We start from the raw sequence: 26,155 nt of genomic DNA on the forward strand, positions 1-26,155 counted from the left end.
AGCTTCGACTCCAGATAATCAGCTGTGCTGGGGAGTATCTCCTCCGAACGTCTACTGGGATTAAAGAATATAGAAACAGCTGATGAAGTTTTGGCCGATAGGGTGCAAAGATTTCCTTCCCAGATATAATCTTTTTATTCAACCTTGAAAACCCCACACCAAAAAACCCATTGCTGTTTTCACAGCCTGATTGGACACATGCACACTTTGGGTTTTCTTTAAGTCTGAAAGTGAAGAAGAGGTTGTAGTGAGGTTGTCTTGGTACACGAAGATCAATTTAATTTCTACGTCCAGCAATAAACGACCCATATATCTCAGAAACTCACACTGGCTTGTAAGTGTACACTTTTCTGTGTTTGGCTTTTTTTCCATCTATGGAGCATCTTGGGGATGTTGATCATCTCATAAAGGGGTGCTATCAGGCCAGCTGGTTCTCTGAAAGAAACCAGACCAAGGAACAATGCACAAAAACTTTATTGATGCATTTAGTCACAGTTAAAAGTGATGGTAAAACACAGACGAGTGTGTTTGTACTGTAACACTCAGCAGGCAGAAGTGTGACCTTGATTTGCCTTTGAAGGGATTTTTAGACCCAGCAGCAGATCAAAGCAGAGGACTCGTAATCAGAGTCAGAACCGGCTCGAATCACAGAGGGAAATAAACTGGGTATATATGATATGCAGTGGCGTGTGAGCCAGCTTAAAAAAAAAGCACAGTGAACTGTGGGAAAATAAAAAGTTTTCAGAGCACACATAAGATGCTGATTTATTTAATAATCTAAGCTGAATTATGTTCAGTACTTACATTTTATTTAAAAAAAAACAACAACAACATGAACTGGGTGTCCCGTTATCATAACTAGGTTTCCAAAGAAACTGAAGTGCAAAAAAACATTGATTTGACATGTAATTAAATTTTTATATAATTAAAAATTGTGAAAAAAAGAAAAAAGATATATATATATATATAGGAGTGAGATTCAGAAATGAAACCATCTTTTGTGGACTTATCCCATTTAACACGGACTCAAAATTTAAAAACATTTCCTGTGGTCGATCAAATCGTTCATAGACGCTGCATCCTCTCCACTAAAGAGACAAAAACTTTTTGAGCAAAGTTCAAAGTATGGTACAGTACAGGTAACTTGCACATCTATGAAGGCACCATTAATGCTACATGGCAGAAGACTTTGGAGAAAATCTTGATGAATTTCAGCAGGACGGTGCCAAACCACATTCTGCACGTACTCCAAATGCATGCTTTAGTGAGCACCAACTCACAAATCAGTCCTCTCAAATGGTTTTACACTGTATGCTGATGACCCGCGAATATTAGCAAGAGAACAGTCCAACAAACAGACGATCCACTGTGAGCAGCACTTGACGACTGTGGGGAGGAAGAATTCCTTTTTTAACAGGAAGGGACCGCCCCTCCCTTAGCCTCATTCTGATGGCGGACAGTTAGATGGTGATCAGAAAGAGAAGGAGGAACAACAGTAGTGTTTGGAGATCTTGATTTTTAGGCCGTAGAGAACGCGAGAACATATGAATCTAATTCATCCAGGGCAGGTCCAAACGTTGTTTGTGAAAATGCTTTCTGTTGTTTGTCAAGCTCTTTGTGGGGTGAAAATCTGTGGGCAATAGCAGCAGCTACAGTAAGAACAGCTCAGGCTGTGGTTAAGCGGCTGGCCTCTCTCAGTGTGATGGTTTCTCACTTCGGTCCCAGCAGAGATCTCCAGAGACACAGTAACAAATGGAGCTTTGTGTGAGCGCAGTATGTCTGCAGCTGGATGTCCAAAACATTTTGAAAAGTGCTTCAACTCCAGCGGATTATTATCTAAATTGCTGCCGAGCAGGGACAGCTGCTTGATTGGTTAAATGATCCAAACTGAGGCGATCTGCGTGGACTCGGTGGAAATATCCACCCACACAAGAGGAGATTTAATTCCTTGTGAAAGTCCTGCGTGAGCTGAAATATCCACACATCGGGTCCAAGATGAGTGTTTAGCAAATGCTTTAAATCCAAGCAACTGAACATCATAGTTAGCATTCCCAGTCGGCGTGAATAGGAAAGGATGTCATCATTATTCAGAAATACTCACAACACAGGATTTTTCTTATCAGTTGTCCTATGGGCCATGCTAATTCTGTATCTTCCCTTACACTGATGGGATTTTAGAGCTTCATGAACAGAAAGTTCATATAAGAAGCTTATATGAACTACATGAAGGCTGTAGTTTACTTTCACTGTCTTTGTCGGTGAAGCCGATACCAATAAATGATACCACAGGGCGCCACACAGCACAGTTTTTGCTCTGCTCACCACCTCATGGAAGACTTTTTACCTGCAGACATCCTGTGCAGAGTCTTTGTGCAATGAGAGTCGTGTGACTGTTCAGCAGCGATTTCAAAAGGAATTTTATTTGACCTCGCATGAATGCAATCGGTGCCTTACCTTTGCATTTTTCCCATCGTTTTGACAGTTAAATTGTTTTCTTCTTTCACAAACAGAGAGATGAGATGAAGTGTCCGTCTCTTCCTAACGCCTGCACCTGCACCTCGGAGGCCAATGGGCCGCCAGGACCTCACGGACCAGTGGTGAGAACAAACTGTTATCCATTTTTGTAGGGCTCTTTTCTATTCTAAAGACAACTGTGAATGTTAACCAGTGTACACAAATGAAATGCATAAAATCGAGAGCGTAGGACAGGTGGATGGTGTCCTACACTGATCTTGATGGCCAGAGTTAAATCCTGAGCTTTCTTGCCTAACGAAAACAGAAATCAGAGATAGGAACAGAAGCTCTGAGCCATGTGAGGTCTCTACGGTGCAATCAGTTATAAATGAAGAACCAGACAGCCGATAACTTGTCAGCTCCCTGATTGTGAAACTCAGGGCCTGGAGGAATTGGAAGGTCATTCAAAAGCAGGTACTGTTTCTGGGGCTCCAGTTTGATTGGACCACTGCCCCAGTCCTGTGGTCCAATCAGCTTTGGTGGATAGCAGGATGAGGAAAGAGCTGTCAGGAGGGCAAGGCAGCATCAAGTGGCTTGGTAGATATAGTAGAGATAATGCTTTTATTGTGAAATCTTTAGGGATTTGTGAGGATAATGTGAGCAAAGAGACACATTTAGAGACACCTGCTGAAGTTAGCAAAAACACTCACAAATGGCTACACGTATAAAATCCTTAAAGGTGGTTTGCTACACCCAGTTAGCCTCTAACGCAGACATGATGATGGTAAAAGCAGTGCTCAGTTTCTAATTTAAATTAACTTTTAAATTACATTTCAAGCACATTTTTTTTAAATTTATCATTTACTGCTTCAAACAATTTTCACTCAGGGCAGCTTTTTACAGACTCAGGACCACCTTATCTCAGCAGAACTCACTGATATTCATGCTGAATGGTATGAGGCCTTTACAGTTTCAGACTCATGAAAGTTGCAGACTGCGCAGGGAAGTGGGGAGTACTGCAATAAAAAGGAATGTATAGAGAAACGTCAGCTGTTATCCTCACGTACAAGCAGTCAGAGGGAGGAGGCGGCTGCTGTAGGTTCATCCATCAGCTGTCAGACAGGCACCACAGTTTACTTTCTCCACTCTCTTAAAAGATTTTATGAGGCATTGCAAAGAGGCTTCCTGTGGTTAATGTGCTTCAGGACACGGTATTCTCCCTCGTACAACATACAGCGCATAAGTGGCCATAAATAACCAGGAAAGCCAGAGCTTTGACTTATGCGTTACATGGTAGCACAACCACTGTGGAAACGTGTTTCATTACAGAATACAAGCCCTGCATTACTTTTCTCAGGGAAGATACTTTTTAGTTTAAATAGATTTCACTTTAAAAAAGATGAACATACTCATCGTTAAATCACCCGATAAATGGACTGAGGGCTTGAAACAGAATGCTTTTCTGCAGGGTCTGAAAATGCTGCTAAAACTATACAAGGCTGGAAATTCATCATTTACATCAACGTTGAATACGAAATCTGAAATTTGTTTGTTTATATAAAGCTAATTAGTAACAGAAAAAACCATGAAAATAAACATAAAGCTGCCAAGATGTGTGTGGGGCTTTTTTTTATTTTTTATTTTTTTGGGTGTTTTTAAATGAACCTCAGGAGGAAATGTTCTTCGTGCATTCATCTGCAAAGTCACGAAATATTTACATATCTGCAAAAGATTAGTTGTCGTTGACATTTAAACATGATTCAGATGAAAATAAAAACATACAGTTTTACATGGTTTCCTATCACCAAACAAAAACCCACAACGCTGCACAGGAATCTGTTACACAGCCCCACCTGAACCCTCAATGAGCTGTCAATGCATGTTGGGTAATGTAGGAGAAAAAAGATTGAATTGATTGATTGAATTGAATTAAACAAGAGATGTGGAAAAGAATAATTCTTAACCATATATTTTTTATTCTTGGATGGTATTAGAATAGCTTTGCATGACTCACAGTTCAATAATAATCCTTCTTTATCTCATCCTGGGCCTCCTCTCCCTTCAAGTCGACTTTCTTCTGACTGGCTGCCCCTCGTAAATGAAAGGTCTGAAAATGACAGAAAATAAAGAAAAGCAGAATTGGTTCTCAAAAGGCAACGCTCATTGTTTGGATTAAAATGCCCCCTTTCAACAGCATTAATGATTGCTTACTGTGCATTCAGGCCAAGGTTATTGTTATTATCTTTAGCTAAAATAAAGACTAGACTTCTGAGAAAAAAACATGAAAGTAATTAAAAGAGTTTGAGAACTTGGAAAATTAAGATAAAATACAAATATAAAGGAAATTGGACTTTTTTTTTGAGAGCCTGGATGTCTGCAAGACTGAGTTGACTGCTTTCACAAAAAGTTTTTTAAAATTGTATCCTGCCCAGATTTTTCTAAATCTTACCTCTGACTTAAGCCCTCCTCCACAATGATAATTAAAAAGGCTAAAATCAACATTGTAATTAATGAAAACAAAAAAACTAAACAGACATCAGAAAATTCTCCCCGGGAACTAACTGAAATGAAATGTAATTAAAAATAATCTCAAAATATACTAAAATTAGAAATCAAACGCTCATTAGAGCATGCAAAACGCGTACATAGACAGTGCAAAGACTCTGCAAGTTAAAAATATTTCAGCTTTGATGAAAAAAATAATCCGGCTTCACGCAGTGTTGTAAAAGCTGATCAGGTGAGAGGGACTGGGCTCTCCTGCCGCCTGCAGCTTTTATAAGTGAGCTTTGTGCTTTCTGAATCACTGTGTTAACTGCTGAATAACTCCAACTATCTCTTGTCCTTCGGGAGGAAGCAGTTCTCCCACACAGGCTGTTAGGGGCTAGTGTCTGTGGGTCGTGACTGCATTCATGTAAGGCCTTACTCTGCTTCACATTTGTCCTCAGGCTTTTCTTCCAGACTGGCTCCCTTGTGGCATGTTCAGACTAATTTCCCCCTCGAGCATCTCTTGTGTCCTTCTTATCTTTGTTGTGTTAACTAGAAAATCTTTTTTTTTCAGGGTGCCCCCGGCAGCAAAGGTCCCCGAGGTGAAAGAGGAGAGCCCGGTTCTGCTGTAAGTTCCTGGGGAAAAAAAAATTCTCTATCGCATTTCCCTTCATCACTTGCTGCTTCACATTTTCTTGCAAGCTGAAGAAAATAAAAGATGGTACAAGTGCAAGAGCTTTGAGAAGCACATCTGATTCCACTTACTGATTGAGTGTTTGTGCTCTCCTTGTCCTTGATATGAAGGCTCAGTTCTATTAGCATTCCTTGTCTCCTGCCGGCCTTTTCCAAATATTTCAACAGTAGTACACTTCAACTGGGACAAGAGATATCAACAATAAATTCCTCCCATGTTTAAATATTTCTCTTGTCTGTATTTTGCAGGGACCGTTGGGCCCGCGGGGAGAAATTGGACCACCTGGGCCCATGGGTCTGCCCGGCCCTCAAGGACCGAGCGGGCTGTCGATTCCAGGAGAAGCTGTAAGTCTGTAAACACACCTGACATCAACACACACACAGAGCAGAGTGGGGGGGATTACTTGGTGATTTATTATAAAGAGAATTTACAAGCCAGGGAGTATCTGTGGCAAGGACTCACATTCTTTCATGTGTGAGGGAAAGAAGCGATACCAAGAAGCCCCCGAACGTCAGTATCACTGAATGTTAATAAATCACAGCTTGGATTTCCGTCTCAGAGATTAGATGTACCCAGATTAAACTGAGATCACTTTCCAGAAAGGTCCCACGAAATAGAGGTTTGTGGAAAGTACTGGACAGTTTCTGCTGCTTAGTACTCAATTAATCTAACGATATTGTTAAAGGTTACAGTGGATTAAACAGGTTTTATGGATTAAAACATCCACTCGATTGAGGCTGTAGGTTTGATTTCAGATGCTGGGAGATACAGCTAATGCTTTTTTTTTTTTACATTACCTTCAAACTTCAAAACTCTTGTGCAACTATAAATCATAATGTAGTTTAAATATTTATATTTCACTCCTGAGTTTCCAGATGTGCCAAAAAATGCAGTTCCTCTAATGTCCTCTGGGGAGGACATTAGAGTAAGTTTATAGCCAATGAAAATGGTTTTGGTCTTTAAGCATGGTTTGCTCCTTGTAACATCTGTACAGGGTGGAATTTGTGGAAAGCACATTTGGCATATGTGCTTGAGTTTATTCTAAGTATGGTCAATTCTAGTTCCAGAAACAATCATTATGTTGGCCCAAAAATGCAGCACCACGATATTAACTAGTCCAACAATTGTTATATTGGCTATATGTACGTTTTATAGACTAAACCTGACATGGATCATTAAATAAAATTTGAGTTTTGATTTATTTAGCAAGTCTTAATCTGGTTAATATTGCTATCATCTACATCAGTCACAGATCCATTTCTAATTGTTCTGTCCCTCCGAGTCACCGTCTTCATTCATTAATGATGTTGCTTTCTGTTTTCAGGGCCGTCCTGGACCAAAGGGAGACCCCGGTGATTCAGGCTTACCTGGGCAGAAAGTAAGTGCAGCTCAGTTTGTGTTTGAAAGCAGGAAACTGGGGATAATTCACATTTTGACTACTGGTCTGGCACGCGGCCACATTGGCTGCACGCAGATGCTTTTCCAGCTGGGGAGAATTCAGAGAGAGAAGAGGCCAACCGTGCCTCCACTGCAGGTTTCTGAATATTACTTTTAAATTACGTTTCTGCGCACATTCGAGCCAAGAACAAGTCGCCTTGATTAACAGTGCTGGATAAGTGTCGACCCGCGGTCAGCCACTACATCCTCCTCTCACTGAAAACTGTTTTATCTGGGAACGCATGAGCTGCCTAAAGACAGACGTGACACCTTAACTTCGTTGGCATGAAAGTGAAAGCAGTCTGTGTGAAATATTAAGTTACAGATATCAGATGGTGCTTTCATTTCTTCCTGGAAGGAAGCATCTCTCGTGTAGGCTGAATTGAAAAGAAGAATCCAGGCCAAACAGACAGAAGGTAAAGAAAGGTGATACTGACCAGAGGTCAAAGGTGTGCTTGTGTTAAGATGAAGCCATAAGCAGGTAGGCCCCTGAAATGCCTAAAACCTATAATCGGTTTTCTCCAGGCCATCTTCGGCCTCAGTTTGGTTGACCTGCTCAGGTGTTCCTGGCTTAAATGTGGAATGGTGTTTGTTTATAGCTTCAAGCTCGACCTTTAAAAGACTTCAGAAGAATTTAAACAGAGTGCAGCTTCCAACCTTAAAGGTTCCATGTCAAACTGCACAAAAACATTTTTGAAGCAGAGCTGCAGAAAAGGCGTGATCAACCAATTGAGTGCAGGTTCTGCTAACAGCTAAAACGTGCAAAAAGTTGTACGATAATCAATGGTTGACAAATTATTTCCAATAGATATCAGGAAAAATAAAGGTTCAGACAAAGTGGAGCAATCATTTAAAGAATAATTGTGGTTTATTTCATGGTAACTTTATGCTCTCTTCCTCTGTTGTAGAAATTCGGGGAAACCAAAAGTTTGTTTATAGTCTGATTGAAAGAAAACAAGGAAATCAGCAGCTTGGAACGGATGTTTGGCTCTCCATCCGTCCATGCTTGCCTTCTGACTTAATCACAAACATATTCTTCCCCCACTGAACAGTTAGATAAAAAGTTACCCTAAATGATAGGCATATAGTGAATAGTTTGTAGCATGGTCACCTCCTTGGGTCAGCCGCTCTGAAATTCCCTGTAATCCGTTATGTTTTCTTATCTACTGGAACCCCCAAAATTTAAAGACGCACACACAGAAAAAACAAAACAAAAACGTTTTTCTCTACTTGTCTTGAAATTGGATTAAGATAATCTCATCAAATTGTCAATGTGGAAATTATTACCATCAGATTTATTTATTTTTGGTCTATTGAGATTTGGCTGCACAAACCTGGTGGAAAATTGTTAGTTGCTTCGTTCAAAACAGTGTTGTAAATCAAATAAAGTGGACCTATTATGTTTCCCCGCCCTTATAGTCATTATTTTCATCCTTGGACCTACCAGAGTAGCTTTACATGATTCACAAGTTCAGAATAATCCATATTTAGCTTATATTGGGCCTCAATGCAGCTACTCGGCTCATCCTCTGTCTGAAACCAATCATCAACGCATCTCCATTACGCACATCTGATTGGCTACCCCTCATAAACAAAAGGTTGGTTGGTGCTTCTGTGAGATTACCATATTCTTTGACATCATACAGATCCAAGACTAAAAATGAAGCCAGTATTAAACTGATGTTTGAGCTTTGTGATCACAGGGACTACGTGTACCTGCACAGGTCTTTTCTTGTGTTTAATAAGAACTGAATCCAAACCTGGGTAGAGTGGTGAAGAATCGATCCAATCCAAGTTTTAAAAAAATGACCGCTTTGCCAAAATACCGAAATCTACCGTTTTATCAAAGCCGTTACTATTCTGAGATAAGATGTTCCTTAGTGTTGGTGCTTTGATGTAATGTTGAGCACCAGAAGCAGTTGGTCTTGTGTGAACATGCAACCAACTTGTGTAGAAAGGAAGGGGATGAATTTACAGGGTTATGAAACAGCTGGACACTGCTTTATTTTTACTCACAAAAAGGTTATGATTAAGTGTTGCGAATGGGCCTAACTGTAAATTTTGATAGAGGAGGCTGAATGGTACCAGGAACATTTAAATGCAGTGCCAATGGGTCTTGAGCAAGTGTTGGGATGTGACAAGTGTTGGGAATGAAATCATGTCAAAAATTCACAGTTGCTGCTCTTGGTTGGAAATCAGAGCTTCATGTCCAAGGTTGAACTTGGAAGGCCTTGAAATAACAGATTAAAGTGTCATTTTTTTTTTTTTTAGATAATTTCTGGTAAACATTTGTTAGGTTTGTCACTGAAAACTCATCTGAGAGTTTTAATAAACTCTGGGTCACCTTCAAAAACTTGGTAACAGTAGGCAACGTTTTGCCACCATGTTCACATTTAACATCCATATTTCTTTCTGTGTGTGTGTGTCAGAGTTGATGACGACTTTATTTAAAAGCCCTTGGTTACTTATTTTATTTCAACTAATTCAGTGTTTGTAAGTAGAATTTCGAAAAAAGACAATGAATTAGATGGAAAAACAACAGTAATTAGTGCTACCTACTTCAAATCCTTTATTCAATAATTTATTTCTTCCAGTCAGCTCAACTAGTTAAAGGACTGGAACAATTTACTGCCCTGCTCAAAGTGTTGTTGCACTGGAACAGCATGCACAATTGGGAATTAAACCTTCAAACCTTCACCCGCAGTGTTCATGCAGAGCTTCAGACTCATGAGTAAGACTGATTAATCAGCTCTTTATGCCAGTAAAACAAACTCCACGTGGACCGTATTGGAGCAACGAGGCTGCAGGTGACCATGTTGGAGCAGATGCTATAGCAACATGCATTTAATGAGTTACAGACCATGCGGTCCTGGTTTATAATGGCCAATAAAACGGTTCTGGAATATGTTATGTTCCTTGTAAATCTTATGCCAAGGCATCAAAGACCAGAGACAATAAAAATAGTGAGCAGAGTTTCTGAGCAAATGAGCACGGGGGGAAAAAAGAAAAAGAAAAAGACGTTTACTGTCCGGCACGACGCTGAAACAAACCAGCTCGAGTTGGTCAATCAGAGGAAAGGTGGACTTTCTGTTACAGATGATGAGCATAAAATACTTTTTTCTGAGGGGTCTTCTCATGTTTGCAGGGTTCTCGTGGTCCTCCTGGTCCTGTTGGCCCAATGGGACCCGCCGGAGTGAGGGTGAGTATAGCCAGGCTGTTTTTAATGGCATCCATGCGGTCTGAATTCTTTAAACATGAACTGTATGGCTTTAGGGTTTTAGTCATTATCTTATATTTCCAGGGCCCTCAAGGAAAGGAAGGCCCAGCTGGACCTAGAGGAGCCCCAGGGCCCATGGTAAGACTTCTAATGGTTTGACACATGCACACCTCAGAGCTGCAAACCACGTGAACAATTGAGGCATTTAATTGCCTTTCCAAAGAGCTTTCTACTACCTTTGCAGGCATATTTCCCAAGAGTCATCTTTGTCCTCTTTCCCACTCATCGATATTTTTCTTACCCTTCTCTTTTTCCTTGCAGGGACCTCCAGGATCTCCTGGAGTACCAGGTACCACAGGAAAACCAGGAAATCCTGGAGACTCTGGTCCTCCTGTAAGTTTGCTGGCAGGGTTGTGTGTTAATTGAGCAGCACGTTGGGCCTGAATAGTTCTTAACAGTTTTATTTCTCTGGTTCTAGGGTCCCAATGGTCCAAAGGGAGACAAGGGAGAGAGAGTGAGTAAACCTACATCAAATGTTTTTGTCCACAAGTGATGATATTAAAAATATCCTACAACATGTCAACAACAAGCTGATGAAAACAAGAGGCTAGATTCCCTGTGCAGTTTCACGTTTCAGGAAATTTCTAATAATACATTTACATATAAGTGACTTGAGAAATGACAAATGGGGCAAACAGTAGGAAATGCTGGGAACTTATCACTTAGCATTACGAGTTGTTTGGAGTATTTTCCTGATGTACAACGTGTGACCAAAAAGTCCATGAAAGAAACTGTACCATTTTAAATGTGTCTGCTCCTGGATTGTCTTCATGTGCATGTTCATCTGGCATCCAGTGCGGCTGCCATTCTAAATTTTAGTCTGAAGCCCGATTTCAACATAGACAATTTTAACTTCAGGTTCAGAGAGAGACGAGGAATCTAGTCTTTTTGGACATTCATTAGATTGCATCAGTGCTGAGGTGTTGAAATGCTCTGAGGCGTCTAAGGGAGAACATTCAACAGAAACCAAAAATATACACACAGAAATTGGATGCCATCCTCGAAGTAGTAATCTTGTCCAGAGCTGCCGTGCTTCCAACACTGGGAACACTTCCTGGAAGTCCTGTTCTGTCAGGACGTCAAGCACCATCTGTAGTGCATGTTGGATCCGCTTCAGTTTGCCGACCTTCAACTTGAATTTCAATTTTTTTGAAGAGCGAAGTAGCAGGGAACGAATGGAGATATTCATATTAGTGCACCCCATATTCTCCATAATGGAGGACCCATTTGCATCGCACCACTGTTGAGTTTGTTTGTGCAATAGGTTCTCCTAGGATGTTAAACTAGAACTTGGCATGGACAATCCAAAGCTTCATGTGGGACGAATTCACTGAACCACCTGGAGAAAAACGAGTAGCCAGCTTCTGTTAGAGCTCCCAACTCTGCAAACCTTTTGACCAGGACTTTGGACTTTTGACAGCTCTTCCCCTGCTAGACTGCTGTTTGGTCTCTATAGCCTCAACCTTTGAGATAAAGGTGGGGGTCATTATAGCTGTTGCAAATGCTCCTTAGTGCAAAAGCAGCAGGTGGTCACGAAAATCCTGATTGAGCCACGTTTCAATGAAAAGTTTCAGAGAAACATTTTCTGACTCATATAAAGTCTGTGCACAATGACAATAAAGAACTATTCTATTCCTTTCTTCACTGTTTTCCAATTTTAAATCCTGCCTGTCTGCACCCAGGGTGACTTTGCTCCTCAGAACATGATGCGATCCATTGCCAGACAGGTTTGCGGACAGTTAGTCCAAGGTACGTAGAACACATTTTCCCCCTCCTGACATGGATTTAGAAATCTCTGCCTCTTGGCTTTCACGATGTGGTTTGTAATGTTCTTGCTTTCTCTTCACCCTGCTGTTGCAGAACAAATGACTCGGGTCAACTCGTTATTGAATCAAATCCCCAGCAACATGTACCGCAACAATAACCCAGGCCCTCCGGGCCCTCCTGGACCTCCTGGCAATCAGGGACCCCGTGGAGAGCCGGGCGCCACAGGAAGGAACGGATTCCCCGGAAGTTCCGGATTGCCCGGCCAGCAGGGAGAGAGAGGTACGAGCCACCCCTGAGAAGTTGCTGCACGGCAGGAGAGGCTGACATCATGAACAAATGGAGTTAGAAAAATAAACATGAAGTCAAATGATTTCTAAAATGGGAGCACAGAAGGCAGCAAAGTGATTATTTACTCTGCAGAACGTTTACCTAAGACGCACCAAACCATCACAGAATGCTAGAAAGGCCTGGCATCATCGTTAATCTGAATTTCAGTCCAGATCGAATCAAATAAAGCTGCTGATGCCAAAATGTAAAAATACTGCAGTGAAAAAAGTACTTCTATTGACCCAGAGACACTTTTTTACATCTTTTTTTTAAATTCTCATTTGACGAGATTTTTTGATCCACAAACAGCAAATTGTAATCTAGGGAGATTGGCCAATGCACACTGCATGTTTCATTTATCCAGATAAACTACTGGCACTGGCACTCGGTCAACAAAACTTAGAAAACTCCGATCTAAATGATCATGAACATGGCTGCTAGTGCATTCATCCCTGTGTTCAGTCTTATTAAAGAAAACAGAATAACTACTGAAGATGTTGCCGGGCAGAATCAGAAATTAAATGTATTTGCATTGCACCCTCACCTTCTGCTCATTAAGGACCCCTTTCTGAAGTCTCACTTTCCTGTCTCACTTTATGTAACAAAAATTCAGGAAACATATTTCAGAAAAGGCAAAAAAAATGTTCCAAAGCCAAGTTCTACCACAGGGAGGAGCTTTTAAGTAGGAGCTCTTATGTAAGGGGAGACAGAAAAAATGTCTTATTTTATTCTGCAACTTACAGGATTGAGACCTCCGAGCTCCCAGCCTAATGATACTTGACTTTCCCCCCCTTCAGGTCCCCCAGGAGAGAAAGGCGATCGAGGAACTTCAGTAGTTGGAGCGAAAGGACCGAGGGGACCTCCAGGTACACATTCTTTAGCAAGACACCAAAAATACTTAAAATGTTGGTGAGATCGCTGACAGCTAAAGTTAACAGGCAAAGCTGATTCCTAAGTCCATAATTTATCATCGTTGATGAAACCATCATCTGAACTGCCCCTACAGATTTGTAAGGCTTAAAAAAGATAAATAATTTATGTTTCAGCAAAACAGAACTATTGTCTCGTCACATTTGCCACTAAAAACCCAAACACACTCAATGTTTGAGCCAAGATGATGGAAATGGAGCCTTTGCATATAACGATCTACCTTGATGATGTAAACCTTGATTTTTACCTGCCTTTGTCACTCATCTTATTGAGTGTCTCACCTTATTCACACCCCACCCCCACCCACTCAAAGATGTCGGCTGATTCAAATGCTGAAAGCTTTGTTTGCTGCCATTCCTGTTAGTCTCTGGCACCAGTGTTGTGACATGTTGACACACATTTGACAGCAAGATACCCCCCGTCCCGTCTCCTATGAGTATATTTCACTGAGAGGTTTGAATTTGTCTCAGTTAACCATGTCTTCTTGCTCCTTAAAACTGCGCTTAGTTGCCCTTAAAGTAGTGATTTAGCCAGGTGGTGGTGCAGCATTGTTAAAGAAAAACACAGACTTTGGTCCTGAAAAAAGCAGTTTCACCAGCAACTGCTTATGTAATCGCACTCCATCCTCCGCGACTGCAACCCTGCCGCTTTGTGACGGTCCCAGCTGTCAGACAGAAGCAGTTAGAGTCGAGGAGGGAGAGGAGAGCAGTGAGTCAGCCTGGAGGACATGCCGAGGACGGCGAGGAGACAGTCGGGCAGGAAACTTTCCAATCTTTTTCTGTCCAAGTCTAGACAAAATTCAGAGGGGAGGGGAGGATCAGCACATCCTACTTCTTTTTCCCCATCATAGTTTACATCATTTCATTCCATGCCCGGGACAGTCAGCAGCAGCTCGACACCTTTTCAATTAATTTTGTTTCCAGCTGCGTTGAGTCGCAGTGGTCTAACAACAATATCATAAAATGTTCTCATCTCTGTTTACATCAAATACAAGAGTGTAACTGTAGTTTTTATTAGTTCTAATGGTATAAAAGCACATGGAAGGCTTTTAAAAATTCTGACTCTCAGAAACACGCTGGCTCAAAGCAAAACGCACTTCATGAAAGCGTTCACATCTGAGAAAATGAAAACGCAGCCGGCCTTTGATCTGCACCATTTGAACAGTTTCATCTTTTTATTTTTATAAACGTTGCTTTTACTGGAGAATCAGTCCCGCCCTTCCTTTGAGGCAAAGTTTATAAAAATAAAAGACATGTTGCTACCACCTTTGTCCATGCTGCATTATGCTGATGTGATTTATCCATGTAGTTTGAATGTAGGGTTTGGTGACCATTTGAAGATATCCCATTAACCCCCTGTGTGATCTCCAATATCTGCACCACTGGGGTGGGGGCTGCAGATGAAGTTGAAGTGAATCCCCTTAATGCAGTTTTTTTTTTTTTTTAGTAATAAACAGACCCAGAGGGGGGAAAAAGATGATAGACCTGCTCCTGTTTTGGTATCGTTTTGAGATGATGGACATTTATTTCTAAAAGGGAAGCAGTTCAAGCACAAATTTGTGACTACACGCACATTTGTGTCTAAAGCCATGTCATGGAAGTATAGCGAGGAAGAGTGCAAATAATCTGAACGTCAGGATAAAATTCATTCCATGTATTAATGAAATAAGCTAAAAATCACTCCAACCATCATCTATCCCCAACCTGGCTATGACCCCAGTTATCTTATATGTAAGGCTGTTCTTGGTCTGTACCACGTTAATTATTGGCGTCCAGCAACAGTTCTTATTTAGAGACCGTTATCCTTGGTTATCATTCTGGCTTGTGGCCTAATCAGGACTGTCGCAGAGCTGTAACTGTAACCTATTATCCATGCAGGATGGGAGCATGTGAAGCTGAGTTAGATAACTCTATTCCACCTCATGTCAAAAGTCGTGGCGATTGGCTATTATGGAATTATATTTATATCATAACAAGGCAAAGCAAATTTCATTTCATATGCACAAAGAAGCCTTCGTGCATGCACGAGTCTGCTCTGTGCAGAGGCTTCAGAACTTGCCTAAATAACTGTTAATAATTACTTCAGAAAACTTTATTTTTCAGATCAAATGCAGTTTAAAATAGCGTTTCTGTCACTGCCACAGTGTAACTGAGTTTAATGCAGTAACCTGAAGTGTCCAATTACATTAGGACCCTGTCCTTATTTGGGCTCCTCCTCCAGACAGTCAAATGAGCAGGATTTCTCTCAGAGTGCAGAGCTACCAGTGACAGCGTGAAACTGTAGCAGCGTGAGTAAAGCTGACACACGCGTGTGCGCGGCTGCGCGTTGCTGAATTTACGCACGAGGAATTTAATTCCGCAAGTGAAACTGAATTATTTGCTGGTATTATGTTTTTTGCTCTCGCACATATGATGAAATAAATATGATTCCATAAACTTCAGCCTGCTGTGATTGCAGTCTGGTAACACTGACAGTTGAACACACATGGGTGTGTTGTCCATTTCCTCCCTCTTTGAAATGCTACTGATCATGATAACCTTTTTATTTTTTTATTTTTTTTTTTAATTAAACACATCAGGTCCATCAGGAGAGAGCAGGACCGGACCCCCAGGCCCTTCAGGCCCTGCTGGATCTCGCGGACCTCCTGGACGTCCAGGATACGCCGGAGTCCGTGGGCCTCCTGGACCTCCTGGATACTGCGATTCCTCTCAGTGTGTCGGTATTCCTTACAATGGGCAGGGATACATAGGTATGTAAAGCATCCTGTCTGTGATCAGAGACATTAGTTCTGTTTGGCAATCTGGGATTAAATGCAACAGTAAAAGAACACGCCAACATTTTGGGAGATGCACTTTCCTGTTCATGAGTCTGGGATGTGATGACTTTAGAATAACACTGAAAACAGAAACTCAAGGGTTAGGCTGATGGATTCTGACAGGGCATGGTATAAAATGATACCTGCAAAGCCAATGCATGCTTTGCGATAACTCAGAAATCTCTGTAGATTAAAACAGCAAAAAAGGTATAAGATAGAAAGTAATTTATAAAAGCAATAGAAAAAAATAGGTTGAAATAAGTTTCCTCCAAAAGAGGGAGTCTGAGCTGCCCCTTTGTGTCAAAAGGAGCCAGTTAAAGATGCTAAAGATGCCTCCTGGGCACATTCAACTGGGCAGAAACCCTGGAGTAGACTAGAGCCCGTTGGAGAGATTCTATCTCTCACCTGGCCTGGGAATTCCTCGGGAGTCCTCAAGATGAGCTGAGAAGTATCGTTGGGGAAAAGGACATCTAGTAGTCTGGAAACAGAAGACTGAGCTTGATGTGAAGCAATTACTTCAAACCACCTCAACAGCTTAAATCTGCTTCCAGTCTTTATTCTAAGCTGGGCCAATACTCCCTGACTCTGGTTTATAAAAAGGGAGAAAATGCACTTCCCAAAATGTCTGAGCACTCTGTTGTGGGGGGATTAGTGCATGTGTGAAACTTGTAGTCAACTAATAAGCACATAGAGGTTATTGATTTGCTGTCTTCTGCTGACCTGACTGACACCTTCCATCCTCTTTGGCCCGTTTCAGGTTCACCATAGTAGACTTTTTATACCGCCTGTGCTGCTTTCACTGACCATCTGAAAACACAAAATAAAAAAGTCCTGTAACTGAATCACTCATATGCTCTAAAGCTGTTTAAAGGGATAACCACCAAAGGAAACAATTAACAAACTGTGCTGAAAACATCACAACAACAAAGAGGGAACGAGTACTAACGACTCACAGACAGTAGAGCAAAACACCAGCAGCAGCGGTGATGGCACCGACCTCTTTAGTGGCCTGTTTGCATCTTGAAGCCAAAGACCAAACAAAGAAGCCTTGTTCAGTGGAGGAGCATGCAGCAAACAACACCACCGACAAGCCAAAACAAATACTAACAAAGGTGGACTTGTACCAGAGAAACCAGTGCAGCCACCTCAGCATCACCACCCACAGCAGCAGCAGCAACTCTGTTAACAGCATTTCTCTCCATGTGACATGTAAATAAACTAATTTGTGCCTTGTAAATGATATTTGAATCAAGTCCACTAAATTTAGTCTTAACATCTGTAGTTTTAAAGCTTGTGCCTTGCAAAACAAACCTGCTGCTTGCTCAAACGCCAACAGAACGTTTTATTTTTATTGTTTTTTGGTGGTTGTTTTTTTTTTAAATTTTAAGTCTTCCCACCCATGTGCTTGTAGCCATTTTAAACTGCTCGGGGTCATGCTGGTCTGTCCTACACGTGTGACCCTGCAGGCTTAGATTCACCACTTCATGTTTTCATGTCCCCCCCCCCAAAAAAAACAAAAAAAAAACCCAACAACAACAAGGAAACCCCACCCAAACTACATCTGGTTTAAAATACTAACAAAGCTTTCACAAATTCTTTCTAGTCGGGTGGTTGATGATCTCATGTTTTGTTGCATTTTGTGAATGTATGTGATGGAATTGATTGCTGGTAATGCTTGTGGTTATCAGACTAACACCTGAAATTCTAACAACACAAAAGGAGAATATGAATGCACTGAAATGTATAGCAGGGGCGTGCCCAAAGGGTGCCTTGGGTGACCTGGGCCATGTTTAAGTGATAAAAACAGTCTCAAAGGGTTTTTTGTAGTGCAGACTACATACAGACTGCTATTTTTGAAGTAACGTTCATTTCGCCTGCAAATTTATTGGTTTACCAAGATAAATACTGGCAAACCTTCACTATTGAGCCCTCCCCTCTAAAGAATGAATAAATTACACTACGATGATAAGACAAACAACTCAAACCAGTTTGTTGCTGTGTAGCTGTATTGGTGACAACCATTTCCCCCTCTGTGTCACACAAGCCACCTATGACCCCCCCACCAATACTGGCCACACCCCTGCTGTTTACTAACTAGCTGTGTCAGTGGTTTAGGTGGAATCAGAAAGAAACACAACTTTTAACCAGTTCTTCTTGTGCATGTTGAGAAAAATCAAGAGAAAATGTGCCAACTTACTTTGCCAATTGGCCCAAATGCTATCTCCAAGCAGGCCAATACCCATCTGAACCTGACACCCAAGTAGTCCAGTTCCCCGAGGAGGACGGCGAGTTGCAAAACCAGCGTCAAAAGAGATCACTACCAAGATAGACAACCAGCAGGCTAACATCATAAAGACAAGTAGCGTTTTCTTTATCCGTTTAATTTTCTTCACCTTAACCTGTGTTCGTTCATGAAATTATAAATAAAAATGGGGTTTGACACCTCAAATTTATTGGGTAATACATTTCAGTGCCTAAAAATCTATGTGAATATTCTTTTTTGTGTCAGGCGAAGGGTTTAGACTGATGATGTTCGGGGGTGACTTGCACAATTTTAAAATAGACAAAAAACAAACTACAAAAACCTGTGAGCTTTCCTTTTCCATTTGTCTTTTTGCTTGTAACATATTTGCATTGAGTTTGTATTGACTAGCAGTGTTCAACAGTGCACTCATGGTAACAAGGCTAGCAATAGTACAGCAGGAAGGAAAATGTTCAGTGTCAGGACATCACATATGAAATGTTTATTGTTTTGCTTTCACACTTCATCCAGTATGTTCAGTATAACCTTTCTCATTCAGTTCATCTTTTAGGAGGTTCAGTTAAACACCGCTTTCATTTTGTATCTTTATATTTATCAGTTTTCCTTTATTCTGTCACAGATAATTTTTACCAAAGGTGGAATTGCATGTCTGTGGTGTATATTTAGTACATGTTCACTACATTTCATCTTGTTTTAATCAGAATATTTGTCATCGTCATTGTCATCGTATCAAATGCGGTCAAAACCTGCATGCAAGACTATGGAAATGGTCTTGCTGCTTCATGTTTTAACTGCAGATTGTGAATTCCACAGCCTTATTTTCTTATTTATTTCTGAAAACAGAAGAGGCATTTTTCAATAAAACTACTGAAAATCCACTTTGGTGTGTTCATTTCATGTTAAAGGACAGAAGCCAAAATAAAGCAAGTTCAGATCACACCAAAGCAGACTTGGGTTGAGTTCTTAACAAGCAGGACTGGGTTTCCTATTGTACACTGACTTGAAGGATACCTTGGCCACCAACTACTATCCTAAGTTGTTTATGCTCTAACCGAAGCATCTAACAGAAGAGTTAGTCCTTGGACTGATTCAAGGAACATTTTGAACAACCAAAAGTGTACAATGTGGTAGAAGGGTTAGGATTACTTGGGCTGAGTAGATAAGGGCTTTGATTCACTTAAGTGACCTTGGTGCACTTTTGATACACAGTGGTGGCGTAAAGCAGCAGTGCCTATGCCAAATGGGACACGATAATTAGTGGTACCTGGGCCAACTTAAGGAAAAGCCTCTTTGACTTAGCAGAAGTAGACATAAGGTAAGAGGAACAAAAAATGAGTTTCTGCACTGATACTTGGGCTAATACAATTACTTGGATCAATTTGCACCTTTTGGAAAGCAAGTGGGTTTAATAGGTTCACTTGAGCATTTGGACTAATTAAGGGGTAGGAAAGAGTGTGAAGTTACTTGTGAGGCCAAGGAGCTAAACTAAAGGGTTAAGCTTTACATCACAGCAAAGTGGATTGCTTTTACTAAGTTACTTGGTAACGAGTTTGGGAGATTTGGCAGATTAACTTGAAGGGCACATGGGCTATCAGGAACAGCACTAGATGAGCAATTGAAGATTGGCGATTTGTTAGAGCAGCTAGAACCACTTGGGCCGACTATACATGGACTTTGACATTAGCTGCCTTTTGATACTACAAGTACTGCTCCAAAAGTGTAAATAAGTGAAATATTCTCTAGCCAGGCCAGACTGGAAAATGCCACCAAGAACTGCAAAGGCACTGGTTTCAATGTCTCAAAGTGGAATGAGGTTGACCATCAGGCTATTGAACTACATTCTCTCGATCAAATATTAAAAGGGCATCTCAGTCATGTGGAACAGCGCCAGTTGGACAATTGAAGGCAAATCTAGCAGACTTTTAAAAAATTATCCATATTGGGATTGACTCAAGGATCATGTGATTAACCTTAAGGGTACCAGTAGTGAGTAGACAAGGGGCCCGTTCTTCGTACCTCGCTAAGTAGGTTAGCCGGATTAGATTGTTGACGATTTCGCGTGATCCTGGATCAGTCGGTTCCCCGAAGCTCATCCGGGACTTGCTGTCATAGCAACAGAGCCGTAAGCGTAAACCTGCTCGGGAGCAGGTTTACTTTATGTAAACAGGATTAGATCGCGGCCACGCAGGTATGTCCGCTTCATTTATACGAAAGCAACAGCGATAAATAAATAACATCAATGTAACTGAAGATAATGCAGCACTTGATCCTTTTATTGATGTCACACAGATACATACAGGTCATTTCCTAAAAAAGGGAAATGTACTATTAACATCCTATTACATGTATGTGATTATTACAGATGTAATTCATATTTCAGAGTAGTAATTGTAAATTACTTCGTGTAATCAAGATGAGAGACCACGGCTATAAAAGCCAAGGTGGATTTGGGAAGCCTGTCGCAGCCATGTCCTGTCCGTTTACGCGAGCAACCCATTGCGGAAGGTGCAAGATTGATAAGGAGAGTCCTCAGAATTCAGCATATATTGCGGGACAGACAGGATCCTTTAGCTCAGCGCGACAGTGTGCTCATTGAGAGATATCGATTTTCCCGTGAGGGTATTATTTACTTAACCAACTTGTTGACGAGGGGGTGCAGGACCACCACCTGTCTTTTTTTGCTCTGCCCTTTTCTTGGTTGCTGTTATAAACAAACAAACAGATTATTTCAGGGTCTCTTTCCAAGAGACGAAAAGCAATATAAGTGATAAATATTACCATTCTATAGAATATTCTTATATTTCACTTTTACTTGTTCCCATGTTCTAGTGGGTCCTGTTGTGGCTCTAATGTGAAAGAGGATATAATATAACAATATAATATAATGTAATATAATATTGGATAATATAGTGTGATATGATAAATCTACCCTACCGCCTACTGGTGTTGGCCAGAGGGGCCGATGGCGCGATATGGCAGCCTCGCTTCTGTCAGTCTGCCCCAGGGCAGCTGTGGCTACAACCGTAGCTGCCTCCACCAGTGTGTGAATGTGAGAGTGAATGAATAGTGGCATTGTAAAGCGCTTTGGGTGCCTTGAAAAGCGCTATATAAATCCAATATATTATTATTATTATTATTAAATTACTTACGAGTTTAATTTGTCAGCAACTTTCTGCCAGCCCTCTCTCCTTGCTTTTGCAGCCTTTGCAGTGTTCCCTTGCGTTCTGATTAAACTCTGAAACTCCTGAAATCCCTCACTCAGGAGTTCTTGCTCTGCTGCCGAAAAATACCGAGCCGAGCGCGCTCCTTCGACATTTTCGCCGACCAATCAGAGGGTTGCCGATCAATGTTTCTACTATCGATGCGTAGCCCCTTTTAAGACACCCAGTGATGTCACATTACTGCGTCCAGCTGTAGTAATCGTCAACAGCAGGTGTGTTCGGGGAACCGGATTAGCGAGCTCACGGTTAGCGCGATGATTTGATCTTGGATGTGTCATTTGATCTTGGATGTAGTAAGCGACGTACGAAGAACGGGCCCAAGGACTTGGATCAACTCTAGGACCTGGATCAAGTGCTGTTTTGATATACGTTGGGGGTAAGTTCTAGAGCAGTGTTTATACTAACTACAACAAAAACTAAAATAAGACACAGCTTACCAAAAGGGGTAATGCCAACTTCAGGATACTGTAAAGGTCTTAAAAGGCTTTGTACCTAGAGCAAATGCTTCAAGTTTCTTAGTAGTTGGCCTAGATTTCTTTCTGATGAGTTTGTCTCCACTCATTGTCTTAGTACATTACGGCCATTCATAAGACACTACACCTGGTGAAATTAGCACGTCCCAGAAAACTGTGTGCGCCTGGCTTGATTTATGACCTTCTGGGCTAATTAGAAGGGAATCTGGGGAGTTTAGACTATAGCCTGCTTAATGGTTCCAAATTTACAAATTCCCTTATTAGTTAGTCAAAATTCTCCTCTACTTGAATTGTCCATGAGCCCCAGACGAACATGTGCAGCTTAACTGTTGCTGTTTGTACAAACTTGAAGCTCCAACAGGGACTCAGACCTGGTTTCAGCAGAAAGCTTTTAAAAAACAGAATCAGCAGCCTGGGATGGAGCCAATAATCCAGCTGTTTCATCTCCCTCAGGGCAAAGACCTCCATCTTTGAGTGGAAACTTGGAAAAGCAGACAAGAATATAGCAATCAGGAAATTGGGGAAAGTGTCATAAAGCGCTGTTCTCTTCAGCTTCTTTGAACACTCTTTTTACAACCCCGAAGCCAGGAGCGTTTGAGAATCAGCTAACTTCACTTCCTTGATTTATTCACTGCTATTTTCTCCTCAGATATTTTCCCCCTGAATCATTGCCACAAACATGAAGCTTAATAGCCAAGCACACGAGTGAGAGGTACTAATTATCTATAAGCTGTAAACATCAGTTCTGGGCCATGGAAACACATCATCATCGGTGTTTGACTGTTCAGATGAGTTCATCTCTACTCGAGTGTGACTCATCTGGAGCTACCAGTTATAATAGTCTTCCCAAGAAGACAGTTTAAATTATTGAAGGGGAGAGAATGAATGATGGCTGCTGGACGTAATATCACGTCTGCACTCAGGGTTGTAGAACCAATGCTGGATTACAAAAAACAAATTCCTTCTCCTGTCAGCCAGATTAGCCACTGAAAAATGCATTTTTAATCAAATTATGCTTTTATAGAAAAAGTGTTAGTGATTACTTTTATAATTACTTGTTTTTTTCAACAGATATATCAGAATGGATGTTTAAAGAGCTAGTATGTGCTGAGATGGCTTAATCTCATATGGAGAGCTAAGGCAACAAGAACAGCCAGCCAATCAACAATCAGCGTTTGGCTGAACTTTTGATTAGTGCTCATCGCCAAACTCAAATATCTGACTGATACTGGATGGTAGTTACGACTGTAAACTCAAAAAGGTTTTAACCCATAGGGAATGACCGCCCGAGAATAAATAAAGTTTGAACTTTTGATGAGCCTAAATAAGTTATGCTTTCTGTTATTGTTAATTATTCACAACATTTGCTTCACATTTTTAAAAGGAATAAATAAATCATAGCCATCAGTTGGTCACAAAAGCACCATTTTCGCAGTAAATATGCACATAAAATTTACTGAATATGCGTTTTGCAAGTGGACAGTCTTTAAACATTACAGCTTTTGCCAGCCTAACACGCTTTAACGGCTTCATATATGCAAATGACTGATTAGAATGGCCCAAATTGTGAACTCTCCTGCAGTCTGTGTGATGTCTGAATGAACTGATGTGCAAACACTTCAGCTAACTTCCCTGTATTATGATCTTGCAAATGGATGTCACGTATCCTGGAAGCTCCCTCTACTACATCAGAGTATTTCCATAAGATTAAATGTGTCTGTGTTAAGGAATATATTCTAAAACACTTCTTCAGTAAAGACTCAGAGAAGAGAAACACACAGAACTTCTTGCTAGCAAGGGCAGCCTCCAGACAGAGAGACTCGCACTGAGAAACTGCCCCGGTCTTTATTTATACTTCAGTGAGCGTTTGTTCCTTACATTGGAATGTGGAGGTGTACGTACGTACGTGTGTGTGTGTGTGTGTGTGTGTGTGTGTGTGTGTGTGTGTGTGTGTGTGTGTGTGTGTGTGTGTGTGTGGGGGGTCAGAGTGTGGCCCCATAAATGACTTCCCTTAACCTGCTGGTCTGGAAAATCCAACAGTTCATCTATATGTAAAGAAGCACTTAAACTAAAACTGACATAGCTACGTTAATCCTACCATAAAACAATAAGACAAGGTACGACCTCTCTCATGCTCCTAGGATGTGGGGGTGAACACCCTAGAATGTTACAGACCTCCTAGGATGAGACATTCTTTCAATATGCCACCAACTATATACTTCTACACACAAATAAGCAGCATTCTACCATATGCAAACTTATATCATTAAAAGATTATACTGACTACTAAGTACAATTTTCCTATTAACAGTCTGACATACTTGAATAATGTTGAGAGAATCAGGTTGGAACAATTCATAATAAAAAAAGAAAAACTGACAATTTTTTTTAAAGCAGGGCTATAAATAAAGTATGGAGGTTTTCTGGCAAATGAGAGTCATGGCTAAGGTTTACAGACTAAACAGCAGCTTACATACTTTCCTTACTTGTTGAGTCAGAAAACCGAGAATGGTGACCACAGAACAAAAGTATCTGGAAATAAAGGAAACCAAGTGCTGCAGAAAATGCGCTTTCCTGCAGTCTAATTAGAGCCAGATGAAGTGGGCGGAACACCTTTATTCCCTCCCACGGTTAAGCTTATCGGCAGCTTTGAAATTCCTCCTCGGACCTCGCAGAAGGCTCAGAAACAACCTTTGATGGTAGACGAATTTAAAACATGTTCTGGGACTTTAAAAAAAGACGAACTGCATGTACATTCCCCTCAACCCCCTTGTGGGACTAATAAAGGTATATCAAACCTGTTGAGTGAAAAACTGACAAAAAAAGCACTTTGTGACCCAAATAAAGAGGGCAATGGGACTTTCTACTGCATTAAACCGCAATAAATCTAACAGAGCTGAAGATGACTGACAGCTGTTGTTATCACTAGCAGCGCATATTAATCTGCAAAATTAAGGCAACTTTGCATAAACCTCGTTTCAACTTTTAAGGAGGCTCTCTGGTTCTTTGAATCAGGGGTTTCCGTTTGAGTTTGTAGTGGAAATGCTGACATGGTTATTCTGCTAAGTGATGTCAGAGCTTTTTTTTTTTTTTTTTTTTTTTTTAAAGCTTGGATACTTTAACAGAAAGCAGGTTCTGCACAATGGCATGTCAAAATGATGAACCACTAGAGTTGAGAGCTTGAAGGCCGTGTTGGCAGAATATAACAGTTCTTAGTGGGACTGATTCACAGGGAAACCACAAGGATGTGTAGTACTTGGTGACACCTTGGGCTGACTAGACAATGACTTTGAGAAACTCTGGCAAGTATTTATGAGGACATCCAGATTACTCATTTTGTTTTAAAACCCATTTATGCCACTTTTTCCCTTTCCCATTTCGTTTATAACTCCTCTTTGTATTTGATGTCTCAATCATCTTCCACCAGAGAAGTCTGAACTTTCTGGAACATGCGAGGTGAAAACGTAGGACGCTCAATCCAGATCCGTTTGACGCCTTGCTGTGTTCAGAGCGCAGCGTTAATGCGGAAAGAACAGTTTATGTTGCTGTTAAGTGCAATAAAAACTCATCCTCCTGTCGCCTTTTCAAGCTCTTAGCAGGACCATAAACCAGGAGAGGTTGACTGGCCAGAGATGACCTCATGGAAATACTGGCAGCTACAACAGTTTCCTCAGTTTGAGGTGTCCAGCCAGCTGCCGCCATTCAGAAACCAAACCGGTATCTCTCCAGTCAACAGCTTTAGTTATGTCAGAGGTTTGTCTGCTGAGAAACACGAGATGCTCTGTAGTTTAATTTGTAGTACTTCTAGCAGGCAGAGCCATAAATGATGAAAGCAGACACACATTAAGGACCGAGAGATTGTATTTCATCCAATGACTGTTGAATTAACCGCTGACATCATTTATTTGTGAGACAGATTTATTATGTTGATTTGTCAGGATTTACTGGATTAGTCCAAAAGAGACTTATAATAAATATTCAATGAGAAGAAGTTTTCCGTACAAATACACTGA

The 26,155-nt window shown here is 41.0% G+C and overlaps 1 protein-coding gene across 4 annotated transcripts in view; it reads left to right on the top strand.

Moving 5' to 3' along the window:
- Positions 1-19,326, top strand: part of col12a1b (collagen, type XII, alpha 1b) — a 150,052-nt gene extending 130,726 nt beyond the window's left edge. For 2 of the 4 annotated variants that reach the window (XM_082505919.1, XM_082505921.1), the window contains 13 exons: positions 2,511-2,597; positions 5,513-5,566; positions 5,881-5,976; positions 6,957-7,010; positions 10,215-10,268; positions 10,371-10,424; positions 10,608-10,679; positions 10,765-10,800; positions 12,029-12,095; positions 12,207-12,392; positions 13,238-13,306; positions 15,949-16,119; positions 18,414-19,326. In XM_082505919.1, coding sequence (XP_082362045.1) covers positions 2,511-2,597; positions 5,513-5,566; positions 5,881-5,976; positions 6,957-7,010; positions 10,215-10,268; positions 10,371-10,424; positions 10,608-10,679; positions 10,765-10,800; positions 12,029-12,095; positions 12,207-12,392; positions 13,238-13,306; positions 15,949-16,119; positions 18,414-18,514 — 1,101 coding nt within the window. In that variant the 3' untranslated portion in view covers positions 18,515-19,326. Of the gene's footprint in view, positions 1-2,510; positions 2,598-5,512; positions 5,567-5,880; positions 5,977-6,956; positions 7,011-10,214; positions 10,269-10,370; positions 10,425-10,607; positions 10,680-10,764; positions 10,801-12,028; positions 12,096-12,206; positions 12,393-13,237; positions 13,307-15,948; positions 16,120-16,942 lie in introns of all 4 variants that reach the window. The other 2 variants (XM_082505922.1, XM_082505920.1) reach the window with 2 other exon arrangements.
- The last annotated feature ends 6,829 nt before the right edge of the window (positions 19,327-26,155 follow it).

Source organism: Aulonocara stuartgranti (genome assembly GCF_965226115.1).
Source record: "Aulonocara stuartgranti genome assembly, chromosome: 15".
NCBI classification, from domain to species: Eukaryota; Metazoa; Chordata; class Actinopteri; order Cichliformes; family Cichlidae; genus Aulonocara; species Aulonocara stuartgranti.